Source organism: Monopterus albus, unplaced genomic scaffold (genome assembly GCF_001952655.1).
Source record: "Monopterus albus unplaced genomic scaffold, M_albus_1.0 scaffold302.1, whole genome shotgun sequence".
In the NCBI taxonomy this organism is placed as follows: domain Eukaryota; kingdom Metazoa; phylum Chordata; class Actinopteri; order Synbranchiformes; family Synbranchidae; genus Monopterus; species Monopterus albus.
Genome location: NW_018128182.1, coordinates 456,099 through 468,997, shown reverse-complemented (window position 1 = coordinate 468,997; position 12,899 = coordinate 456,099). Strand labels below are relative to the sequence as shown.

The 12,899-nt window shown below is 40.1% G+C and overlaps 2 protein-coding genes across 3 annotated transcripts in view; one reads left to right on the top strand and one right to left on the bottom strand.

Annotated features, from left to right (window-relative positions):
• Nucleotides 1-2,709, bottom strand: part of mrps11 (mitochondrial ribosomal protein S11) — a 5,454-nt gene extending 2,745 nt beyond the window's left edge. The window contains exons 1-3 of one of the 2 annotated variants that reach the window (XM_020623515.1): nucleotides 2,510-2,709; nucleotides 1,932-2,036; nucleotides 1,676-1,774 (exon numbers count right to left, since the gene is read on the bottom strand). In XM_020623515.1, coding sequence (XP_020479171.1) covers nucleotides 1,676-1,774; nucleotides 1,932-2,036; nucleotides 2,510-2,598 — 293 coding nt within the window. In that variant the 5' untranslated portion in view covers nucleotides 2,599-2,709. The remainder of the gene's footprint in view (nucleotides 1-1,675; nucleotides 1,775-1,931; nucleotides 2,037-2,509) is intronic. The other variant, XM_020623516.1, reaches the window with a different exon arrangement.
• A 191-nt stretch (nucleotides 2,710-2,900) lies between these two features.
• Nucleotides 2,901-8,537, top strand: mrpl46 (mitochondrial ribosomal protein L46). The gene is made up of 4 exons (XM_020623514.1): nucleotides 2,901-3,445; nucleotides 4,828-5,023; nucleotides 5,607-5,777; nucleotides 8,127-8,537. Exons 1-4 carry the CDS (start codon nucleotides 3,185-3,187, stop codon nucleotides 8,372-8,374), a joined length of 876 nt encoding a protein of 291 aa, XP_020479170.1. The 5' UTR covers nucleotides 2,901-3,184; the 3' UTR covers nucleotides 8,375-8,537.
• Nucleotides 8,538-12,899: the final 4,362 nt, after the last annotated feature.

Here is a 12,899-nt window from a genome sequence, read left to right as displayed (position 1 = left end):
GAGATCCCTCTGATGCTTTGGAAGTTCTCTGCGGACCACGGCTTTTGCTGTAGGATGCAACTATGAAAATGTCAGGAATAGCCTACTGGAACAGCTGAACTTTATATGGGGTTAATCAGAGGCACTTTAATTGATGGCAGGTGTACTGACTCCTATTTAACATGAGTTTGAATGTCACTGCTTAATTCTGACAACAGTCACAGCCCCACATTAAGAGGGTGTGCACACTAATGCAACCACATTATTTTAGTTTTTTATTTTTACTTCCCACTGAAAAACAGATTTCAGTTTGTTTTCAATTGAGTTGTACAAGTTATAGGTCACATTAAAGGTGGCTAAAGTTCTGGAATTATTTATCTTGGTCTCGTTTTTTTACATCACAGAAACCTGGCATTTTAACAGGGGTGTGTAGACTTTTTATATCCACTGTAAGCAGTGGTGGAAAGTAAATAAGTACATTTACTCACGTACAGTTTTGAGGTGCTACTGCTTTCCTTGAGTATTTCCATTTTCTGCTACTTTATACTTCACTACATTTCAGAGGAACATTTTCAGCTTTTTAGTTTACTACATTTATTTGATATTTGTAGCCATTTGTTATTTTTCAGTTAAAAATTTACACACAAAACACACAATGAGTTTATAACATGTCACATTATAGATCAAAATACCAAAGTAATATAATTAAAACTAGTTCCACCTCAGCAGAGTACACCACAGAGTTACCTCATATTAATTCATCAATAATAATATATGATCACACCTGCCAGGCATAATTCATAATCAACCCAGTTCTTATGATGCATTAACTACATTTTTTTTGGTAAAACGTTTTGATTAAGTAAAATTCTGAATGCAGGACCTACTTGTACTGGAGTATTTTTATAGTGGCATCACTACTTTTACTTCACAAAATTCTTTTAAATGCTTCTTCCTCTGCAAAGCTCTGCATTATTTACACCAGCTTCTTCTACACTGCCATTTTTTTCATTTCACCAGGGTCAGTTTAACAATTATTAATAGTTATTACTTATTAGTTCAAGTTTATACATTTAACTATTTGTTTTCAGTTGGGTCACCTGCAGCTGTTTCTACTTGAAATAAAATGTGGAAGATACAATCTGCTCTTCAAGAGAGGATTCATCTTTTAAAAGCAAAACACTAAGTGACAGAAATTATGTACTGTATGTAGAGAGGCACTGTTTTACAAGACTGGATAAAAGCTTTTCTTGTGTTGGACTGAAGCCCATTTTGAGGCATGAAAATATAGAGTGTCACATCATTCTCTTTACATGAGTGTTTTGACTTGCTCAGGTGGAACATTTCAGCTATTAGTTCAGTGGAGTAATTACTGAGTGTAGTAGCTGTGCATGTTTGGTAGGTCAAAGAGTCTGTTGCAAAAAGTTCTACTCAATTTTATTTTCACTCCACATTAGAGATAGTACATTTGATACCTAAATGATGTGGAGAACAAAATTATCCTACGATCTTGACAGGCTGCTTTTGGTACCTAATATCAATATTATAAACCTTGTGGAACAGGTTTTAATATTGTAAAATGCTAAGGTAATCAGGGAGATAAATGAGCACTTGCTACAATTACTGCCCAATCTGCTACTCAGCTAACAATGTACCGTTACAAATAGTCTTTTATGTTGTTACATTTTCCACTTACTTGTTGTACGTGGCTTTAATGTGAGCGATCGGCAACTCTTCAAACTTCTTCCCACCCCATCGCAGTGAGCTGTCCTCGCCAGGCAGTGGAGGAATATGGCTAAAGGATTACGAATAAAAATCTCACCAACATTTTTATACTGTAGTGAATAGTGCTTCTATTAACGAGTAAACGACACACAAGTTTAAGGTACATATCAGAAATAGATTGTTTTCGTTAGCATGAGAGAAACCTAAACAAGTACATTTGCTCTGACCTGAAGTCTTTGGAAGTGCGGGCAGGCTCTGCGGTGGATGCTGCGTTCGGCTCAAATCTAACATCACTGCTACATAACGCTCGCTGCAGTCCACTGCTTACACGTCTATTCTCACACACACACACACACACACACACACACACACACACACACACACACACACACAGTGTATCGTTTAACCAGAACCACTACTTGTCTAACCCTGACCCTAACCTTAACCCTAACCTCATCCTAACCCTAAACCATGTTGCCACCCTAAAATTCAATTTCTTGCCCATGGGGACCTCAATTTAGGTCCCCACCGTGAAATGGGTCCTCATGAGTTGGTATGGAGTCAGGAAGAAGTCCCCACGTAGCAGGAAAAACACGTCCACACACACAAAACAAAAACCACTGTGGCGTTCCTCTCAAATGAAAACTAGCATCTGCTATGATTATCACCACCCCTGTCGGTTGGACGTTATAAAAAATTAAGCGCATACAATATAACACTCAGCATAGAGAAGACTGAATTCTACTATCAAAATTAACATGAAGCTAACAAAGATGCTAGTAAACCATACCCATAAAACACTTACAGAGGGCTTCCATTTGAATTTGGAGAAGCAGCACACTGTAGGAATATGTTACTCACAGAACTAACTAATTTACAATTTGATTTGTACATGTTTGATAGATTAACAAGCAATTTTTTGTCAGAAATTTAGCTATTATTCAAACAACAAAAGTGACATTGAAGGTGCTGCAGATCCAAACCAGACCACTACTAACTAGTAGTCATTTTTGAGGGATAACAGGCTAATTATAATATTATTATTTCTATTACAAAGATAGGCATAGCTTGGAACCTTGGCTAAAAAGACACATTTTAATATTTAAATATTAAAATTGTATTTTTCTTGCGCCTATAATGATCTATTTTCACTTTTACACAAGTATATTCATACCATCGTCCCCATTTTCATGCGAATAGACCGTTCTTCTTTCCGCACAGAGTTGTGGGTAAAAGTGGTAAAAAGCCGCATTCAAGGAATTTGTGCACCGTCGTAAACATGCAATTTGAAGCACTCATAAATAAATTCTTTTAAAACTGTCTCGCACCTAAAGGAATGAAGAGAGAACTTAGTACATTGGGTAACAATAACTGCGATTGTGTCCTGCTATCATAAAGGGTAATATTTCCAATTCCAATCAGCAATTGCCAGCACCGAGGGTTTTTTTTTTGCCATTTTCCTTGAATGTAGCAGAAGAAGATGGCTGCGCCCTGTAGAAGGATGGCGAGTTGGTCTCTGCCAAGATTTTTGTCTTGTTTTGGAGGGACTGCGGTAGGAAGCACTGGATTTCGCCAGTTTTCCAGAACCGCAGTTTGTCGGGTGACTTTGCAGACCAAAAGTATGACGGATAAACCGAGTTCTCCGTGGACTTTGATGGCAGCGGTTTGCCTACAGAGACTACCGGTCATTTCCGCCGACCTCAGCCCAATAGAGCAGCAATTCGGACATGTGATGCACCAGGTGCGCTTGCTTAGGATGAGAGCGATGTTAACGCTCAAGTAGAGAACAACAAAGCGGTTTATTAGCTCTAACGTGCCACAGTCGATAATTTAGAGGGAAAAATGCCTACTCACTGCTGAGTATTTGCACTCCACGGCTCCCACGTAGCATATATTCTCTCCGCATTATATTGTATTCTTGTTGTATTTTTATTTGCTTCCTTCATTTGCTGCTTTAAAATGCCTTAGATCTGTGATTTTACTGCCTGTTTAGATTTGTGTTATCGCTCATCTACCTTATACTTCACGTGTATTATGTGGCATTCATGTGGACGGCATAATAAGAATTTTATTGTACATTGAAACACGTGTCCTAACTGTGCATATGACAAATAAACACTTTGACCTACAACTATCAATATGTAAATCCATCTTATTTGGGGATAATCAGTTGCGTCCACACCTAACATACAACATGCGACCATTACAGACATGTGCGCATATGTGTATTTTACGGTTTAAGGCTGGAAAACTGACCGGGTAAAGGCAGCTGCCAGGAGCCCTAGACCACAGGGCCATCAAAAGCCCAAGTTTACTCCATATAATTTCTGTGTACATAATGTAATTAGTTATTACTTTTTCAGTATAAGTATATCTGCTAAGTATTTTTTTTAATAAATGTCAGATGTATTGTATAAAATGTCAGAAAATAGTGAAACTGACCATTTTGCCCTGAACCCTACATGTAAAATAGGTTTACACCATTTACAGGTCACCAGTCTGTCACAGGGCTGATCAGAAGCCATTTAAATCAGCATACAGTATAGTGAAACTAATCATAGTGCTATTAGCCAATTCAAAATCTGACCTGTTTAGGTGTCAGTATGGCAGCTGGACTCCATTTTTGGGCTATTACATTTGTGAAACTGCAGTCTAGAGAACAATGTTAAACCGGGTAAAGGCTGGACAGTAATGTCAGTATATTGTTAACTCCGTTCTTTTATTTGAATTATATCCTGGAAAATAATATAGAGTTGTAATACTTTTGTTGATTATATTAATAGTAAAAAGAAAATCATAGATGAATTAGAAATGTATTTGAAAGACTGTTCACAATTTAATTCTTTATAGTAACATGAATTTGTGTATTTGTTTTTAATTGGCTTTTTACACAAAGGGTCAAATAATATTGGATTATTCTGTTAGTTTTGCCCATATTGCGCTGTCTGTTATTTTACATATTGTGACATCATATTGCGTAGTAAAACCTTTAGCTAGGTTAAGGGGTCATTGTCAGTCACAACATAGTCTCCACCACAATAATCAGACACCACCCAACAACAATTTCCAGTGTAAAAAATGGTCTGGAGTTTTTGATGGAGACCCACCCTGATTTGATTTCAGATGGAGTTGGAGAAAAGTGTCCTGTCGGACCACGAGCTGCAGCTGCTGGAGGACGCAGAGAGAATGAGTCGGAAGCAGGCAGGAGACTACGACTCTGATGAGGAGGGCAAGGATGAGGAGATCATGTTGGCTCAGGACCTGGAAGACTCTTGGGAGCAGAAACTGAAGAGCTTCCAGCCTGCACATAGGGTCAGAGGTAGGAATGTCTGTTGTTAAACAGACCCTGAGGCTAAATTATTCAATAATAAGCTAAGACGTTACTGGTTCTGCTATGAGTACTGGAGAAACAACTGTACATAACAACCTGAGGGACAGTGAATGGCCTAGACATGCACAGCACACACATACATATACACGCACACACACACATATATACAGTGTGATATAATGTACATAGTACATTATAGCACATGTTGTTTCTCAAACAAGTAAACCAAGATATACACATTATAAAAATAAATTAAATTACAACAAATGTCTGAAGAAATAGATGGAATTGTATGGGATATAGTTTTCAGCCTTATGTCTTCTTATCAAAAACAACAAAATAAAATTATGAGATATGAATTTTTGTCTCCTTATCAAAAACAACAGAAAAGAAAATTAGGTCATCTGAAGTAAATAACCAGTGGGTTGTGTATGTTCAGTGCAGGATTCTGTTTTGTTGACCTTCAGAAATGATCTTTTCACTGCATTTACATTTGCATTTTACAATTTGCTCAACAGTCACAGAAAGAGAAGCTGTAGTGAAGCGGCTGACTGTTCTTTGTCTCATTAAGCTGATGTAGATCAGGATGTGACCTCAGTGCAGCGCTGCCTGGCAGATTCTCTGGTTCTTCTGGCTGAGCAGCAGGTTGGCAGCCAGAAGCTGTGGCTGCTGCCTCAGACTCAGTGGCAGGAGGGAGAGACGCTGCAGCAGACGGCCGAGAGAGCACTCACTACACTGCAAGGTAATGTGCATATGAGTTTTTAAAGGCTGAAATTAGTAATATTTAAATGAAGCTGCTGAACTAATTTTCCTATTCTTTGATGACAAATAAAGCAGTAAAAATATATTTAACTTGCACCTTTTTATACCATTAGACTGACTTGAGCTCTTGTTTAAAAAACAGGCCTGTTGTCTTACCTGTTGGTTTTGTACCATCTGACTTGTACAAGCTTCACAACTAAACCAATCTTCAACTCTTCAACATTTTTAGACAGTATGAACAGCACGAACATTGATCTGAATAATGGGCACGTCTTTTTACTTATCAGAGCAGAATCTCTTGTTTATATGAAACATGAGCCATCTCTTGAAGTTCTTTTCCAACAGCTGGTTCTGTTTGGCACTGAAAATGTTCTAAATGTAGTTTACTACTCCCCAACGCGGTCTATACTTCTATAGCTAGAATGTATTTCAGTTAACTCCTAAATCATTGGTTAATAAAGGATGTAAGGTGCTATCCATAGCAGCTGTTACACATTGGGTTTTTGTCAACACACCATTTGCTGATTTCTTACTGTATCTCCATCCTAATCTCTTTTGCTGTAATGGCCCAGTTTTATTCTAAGGATCATTAAAGTTTGATGTGATTTCATCTACTGTAAAATTATCTGTGTAGTACACAAAGTATGTACTTCTGTATTATCCACAACAAGACACCCTTAAACAGGTCCAAAATTAACTTTTTGACTCACTAGATGAAAAAACCACTGGCCGAAATAATACATGTCCTTTTTGTGTTATTTGCTTCAGGATTTCATTGACATAATTAGATAAATATGTTGAATAGAAATGTAAAGAAGCAAAATTTGAAACAGTTATTTTAATAGGCTATATGAATCAGCAGTTAAATTCATTTTTGAATAAAAATTTAAAACCTACAGTACAACTAAAGAAGTCTAGATTGCAAAATTCAGGGACAAACAAAAGTGAATTTGAAGTTTTGTAAACTTATTTGAACCAGCTTAATGCACCTCCTGAGACTCCTCACACCCTACCGCTAACACCTGCTACTTTGCACAGACCATGAAGTCTAGTCTCATGCCTGTATCAGAGAGGTGCATCCATGCACATGCACACACTTATGTTTGGCGGGGACCTGTCACTACTCTGCCTCTTAATGGCTGTGGTTATGGTCAGATTTCTGGTTGGACCAACTTGGACAATGAGTGTCACACTGTGTCTACACCAAATGCGCTTCAGTCCTGTTTTTAGAACACGTGTGTAGCTGATACGCTCCTATTTTCATTAATTCAGCTGACTACACTCATGTATCACTCGCATTACGCATGTAACCATGACCTAAGTGTATTTTTATGCTAGGATCAGAAAGCTAGTCAGAGGCAGAGGAAGGCCGGGTTTTCACAGAATACGTGTGTGTGTGTCAAACTCTGACACAGACAGAAGCATGACTCACACTGTAGGGACTATTGACACTGTTTTATTGCATGACAGTTGTGCTACAGTTATGGCAGCTCTTCTTCTGAGATTTACTCACCAAATGGAAAATCTACCCACATTTGTTGTCTGGTAGGTGTTAATTTGGACCATGCCCTCAAACCTCCTATACCTACAACTCCTTTACAAAGGCAGCTTTTTAGAACAGTATTCCAGTAGTTGTTTCCAAGCTGCCAGCTACACTTTTATACCTCCACTGTCTTAACTACAGTTGATTGACAGGCCACATAATGAGGTACTGATAGGTAGGAAGTTAAAGGTCCAAGGCCACAGCTGGCAAAAGACAGACAAAAATATCCAGTCACCTTTAACAATCTCTCACACAAGCTATTCAGTGTGAGCTGAAAATTGTTCATATTTTTTCCTGTTATGGTGAAATGAAACATTTAAGGTACCAGTGCCTTTGTTAAACAGTTTCACATCATTGCTTTTAACTTCTCATTAAGACTTTCCACGTGACATTAACATGTGGCCTTTGCTCAGGGGTTTTGTTTAGAGCATCCTGCAGTAGCAGGACCCAGTCCACTTAATTACGGTTGGACTCTCTGAGAATTGACTCTCTAACATGGCCGTGTTGATGCCTGCAAATTGAGCCATCTGGGACCATGGGAGTTAGACTGCATAAGATTAGATTAAAATTAAATTTGGAAAGTGTCTGTTATTGCCACAGCAGAGAATGACAAACAGACTTTTTCTCATGTAACACTTAATTACAGCAATCAAACAGATAATCTAGAGAATTACAATAAAATGCAGCTGCAGCATCACATGATCTGTACAGCTGCTTAAAGTTTAAGTTGCAGCATTGTTTGTCTCCAGCTGTATTATTAACTTGCAGCCTTTTCTCTTCTGGTAGCGGCTGGTTTCAAAGCAACTTTCCTTGGCAACACCCCCTGCGGAGTTTACAAATACAAACTACCCAAAGCTATCCGGACGGAGGGCTCTGTGGGAACAAAGGTGTTCTTTTTCAAAGCCATTCTGTCGGACTGTGGTCCCCCTGCAACCCCAGACACTCCTTTTTTGTGGCTGAAGAAAAGCGAACTGCAGCACTACCTAAAACCAGCGTACTTGATGAAGGTAGACCACTTCATCCTTGACTTCTGAGGCCTAAAGTCACACCAGGGGTGCTGACTTGCTTAACAGTATTTGAGGCTTTGTCACTTATCTAATAGAAAGTTCTTTCAGTCAATATAATATGTATGTTTCATTGTATAAATAAACTCTTTTCCACACATATTTTGTGCATCATGGGTGTTAGCTTGGTGAAACCCTTTGATCTGGCTTGTATCTTATATGACCAAGTAACAGCTACATCAGTATGTATAAAACATCTAAGAAGTGGTTGTAAAAATGGTCCAAAACTTTGGCATGAGTCAAGAATATCTGCTCTCCCTCAAGTGCTGAATCAGCCACTAGCAGGCCTTCAGACATGATGTGTCTTCACTGTATCATTGTGGTCATCACAGCTTCATGCATACCTGTCATGATTAAGATTATCCATCATGCAATGTATTTAATGCCTCCATATTATACATACTGTTTATATTGTATAGTGAAATATGCCAGAGGAAAGCTAATGTAAAACATTCCCCTACTGTTGACAATATGCTGTTTGGGATATTTGTAAAAAAAAAACTAACTACTAAGTAGTTTCAAGAAAGACAGTTGCTGTTTTAACTCTTAACTGCAGAGCAGAGAAGGAGTTTTAACTCTCAGAAATGTTTGAGTACTGCATATTCTTAGTTGAAAGAATAAGAGCAAAAGCAGTTGCTGTCCTTGATTATAATGATTAACAGCTTAGAGTAATGGGTGACTTGCTTTAAGTGTTTTGTTTTTAGAACTGCAGCAGGTAATGAGTACACATCAAGCACTGAAAGCTAAGCACTGAATGGTGCAGCCATTTTGAGTGCACACTTGATACTGAACTGTGTGGGCCTGGCAGGCCTGCTGGAGGTGGATTTTTGAGCCTCGGCACCAGGCAGGTTCTCCCTGTCTAACGCTAGATGGCAGTATTGGCACACCAGCCACGGAGGGAAAGCTCTGTAATTATGCCTGTGTGTGTGCATGTGACCTCAGAGGGGGATTGCAGAGAACGCTTTTCTGATCAGCTTGACTTTCTTTTACTCATACTGAAATATCCATCATAGCAGGCTAATGTTCTTTTGGAATAGCTATGATAATTTGTCCAAGGTAAGAGCATTCTGATGTTCCTGACCCACTCTGCCTGTGATCAGTCCGTTCTTTCTATTTGTGTTTGCTGGGACAAGGAGTTATTAATGTTGTAGGCACTGGTATTAAATTTTTCTATCTTTATTTTCAGTGTTTGTCGAAAGCCCTCAGCCCGAGCTGATGAGAAGTTGGCTGAGTGCAGTGCAGCCCCACTCTTTCAGTTGAGATGTGAAGTTTGAAGGTCAGGGCAAGCTGATAAAGGCTGTTTCTAACTGCTGGACAGCTTGGCTTGCACATAGAACGAGAGCTTGCAGTTGTGATGACTGACAGTGCTGCCTTCAGTTAATTTCTGGTACATGACGTCGAATCAAGGTGTAATCACAGGTACAAAAAGAGCAACAGTTACTTTCATTTCCAAGGGGAACCTGGTGAAGGGATCTTCACCCAGTTTGTAGTGAAAAGGTCTTAGAGAAATTGACTTGGGATCAGAAGGTTGCCAGTGTGAATCCTGAAACCATCAGAAAGATGCAAGTGACCACACAGACTCCCTAGAAAACCAGTGTCAAGGTGCCCTTGAGCAAGGCACTAAACCACCGCCTGCTCTTGTGGAACTGCTCAGTGGATAACAGGTCTAAATGCAGGATAAAGGTTAACCGCCACTCTGCCATGTTTACATGTCAGAGTCATTAAGGGTGCTAATCAACCTCTTTAGTGGTTCTAAGGAGCTTTGCCAAAATAACCCTGCAGGATGTCACCATGGGCAGAGTGTACCTAAGAGATGGTACCAAGTTGCATTATGGGAAATGAAGGAAGAAAAGTCGGGATGTCTTGGTTTCTTCTGCTTTGATTTTGACCATTTTTTTGTCAAGTATTCTCTTGTGAGTCTCGGTGTAATACTAAATCGCTGGAATACTTTATCCAAACCTATTAACATATTCTCTTACTGCTAGTTAAAAGGGTACTCCAGCAATATAATATTGCACTTTCATAAAGTTGTGAGGCTGTGAGAGACACATTAAGAAAGAATGATCAAAAATAAAGTAGCAAAGACAGTTTTTTGGTTTATAAATGGAATATGTTTCACTAGATCCTCCATTTCTCCAGTGGCGGACCGTGCATTTGGTACCTGGGCCTTCGTGGGGATTTACCCGACTTAATTCAGCTCTTAGTACCACCACTGTCACGTCGCAATTATAGAAACCCACACAAAAATGCAATATATAAAAACGCGTGGCATTGCAGAGAGAAAGGCATTTTGCATATTGAGGGTGACTGTTGTGTGTCTCAGGAATTACTTTATGACTTATACAGGTGAACATAACATTTTATTAACACAGTTGGTGTTCTATATAGTACAACACGTTGCATGCACCCAGACCTACTGCTCGTCAGCTCCTGGTAGGTGGATCCCAAGAGGAAGGGTCTGCTCTTAAAGAGCCCGATACATTTAAAGTATAACCATTAGAATACGCAAACCACAGTGTATTTATGAACAGATCATTTATCATAATGATCTACATCCCCTCTTCTGAAACCTCCGATCAAAAGAAACAGATTTAACAATCAACAGATTTCCTGCATGAAATTTGGTCAACAACTGAGGGTATGAATGACTTCCATATAACAATGTAACCATCGCAGTAAATGTCTGAACCATTGCAAACACAAATCTCAAGATGACCTCGGCATGTATTAAAAAAGCAACAAAGAATGGCACTGGCAATATAGAAAAAAGCCATAATAAACACATTCGGCATGTATTTAAAACAAGGATCAATGTGCCAACAAATCAGCCATTAGTAGGACTCGCTGTACATATCTTGGATTAGGCTTGCAAATACGACCTGAATGTGTTATATAAGGTGTGCTGCCAATCTTGGTAGGGGACTGTACTGTGTGCTTTGGCAAGTCCGTTGGTGTGGATTCTGGTTGTGGGAGATGTATTTGTGGTGAGTGTGGTGCTGGGGGAACACAATCCTGTGCTTGTGTAATGGTATTTTGAGAGTCAATGTCCTCAGGGGTGAGCCATAATGGAGGGTGCTCTGCAACAGGAAGGATGTGATGTCAGTTCCTTCTGTATGTTCTCCCATTGCATTGGATCGTGTAGGACCGAGGCTCCTTGTTCACCTCCTTTGCTGTGCCAAGCTGGTCATATCCTTTCGGGGTCTGCATTCTGACAACTTGTTCTTCTGTCAGTGGTTGCAGTGGACTACTCGAGGCATCGTAGTGTCGCTTTTGGGTCATCCTCTTATGGAGGAGCCGTGCAGCGACTTGCTGGGCATGTATAGGAGCTGGTTCTAACAGTCTGGAGTTGACGGGAATGGTTGATTGTGTCTGTTGTGACAATAGACGTTGTGCAGGGGAACCTAATATTGGGTCACGAGGAATGTTTCTCAGATTTAGGAGACTAAGGAATACATCTGTCCCATCTCTGTGAGATTTCTCCATCAACTGTTTTGCACTCTGGACCGCTCTTTCTGCTAGGCCATTGGATTGTGGGAACTCTGGACTACTGGTGACATGGATAAAATCCCACTGTTTGGCAAAGTTGCTGAATTGTTGACTCGTGTACTGTCTGGCATTGTCGGAAATGAGTGTGTGCGGTGTGCCATGTCATGTAAGATGTCATGTCGTGGAGAAGGTCGATCTCATACCAACCCGAGTATGAGTCCACGAGCACCAAGTAGTTCTTGCCCCGCCACTCAAACATATCTGTTGCCACTGTAGACCAAGGCAAGTCTGGAACTGGGTATGGTTTTAATGGGTCTTTCTGTTGGTGTGGCTTTGTGCTATTACAGACGGAGCATGTTAGGAGTTCCGCTGTGATATCAGCTGTCATCGTTGGCCAGAAGATTATACCCCTTGCTCGGTGCTTGGTAGCGTCCAGACCAGGGTGGCCTCTGTGGACAATGCTGATGTATTCTCTTTGCAACGAGTGGGGAATGACTGTTTTGTGGCCTTTCACTACTATCCCATTTTCCATGGCTATCCCATTTTCCATGGCTAGTTCATCTCTGTAAGGAAAGTATGGACGCACAGCAGGGCACAAGCTATGTTCCTTATTTGGCCAGCCTCGTTGAATCACAACGCTGAGAGCCTATAACACCACGTCCTCTGCTGTGTGCTTTCTGAGTTCCTCCAGTCGCGCAGTGGAGATGTAACTGACAGACATGACTTCAAATGTGTCATTTTCAGCATCTGGAGGGACTTCTGTGTTTGGAGCTCTAGATAGGGTGTCCGCTAGGTACATGTGCTTACCCTTCTTGTATGTCAGAGTGATGTCATAACACTGTAACCTGAGCATCATTCTCTGTAATCATGCAGGGGCTGTGTGAATGGGTTTCTTTAGAATGGTCACCAGGGGCTGGTGGTCTGTTTCGATGATTGTAGGTTTCCCGTACACATAATCCTTGAATTTGGTACAAGCAAATATGGCAGGAGGGAGGTCCCTTTTTATTTT

Coding starts and splice junctions, on each gene's coding strand:
- mrpl46 (XM_020623514.1), top strand. CDS start 3,185: ATGGCTGCGCCCTGTAGAAGGATGGCGAGTTGGTCTCTGCCAAGATTT. Junction 3,446..4,827: donor TCGGACATGTGATGCACCAG/GTGCGCTTGCTT, acceptor ATTTGATTTCAG/ATGGAGTTGGAGAAAAGTGT. Junction 5,024..5,606: donor GCCTGCACATAGGGTCAGAG/GTAGGAATGTCT, acceptor TGTCTCATTAAG/CTGATGTAGATCAGGATGTG.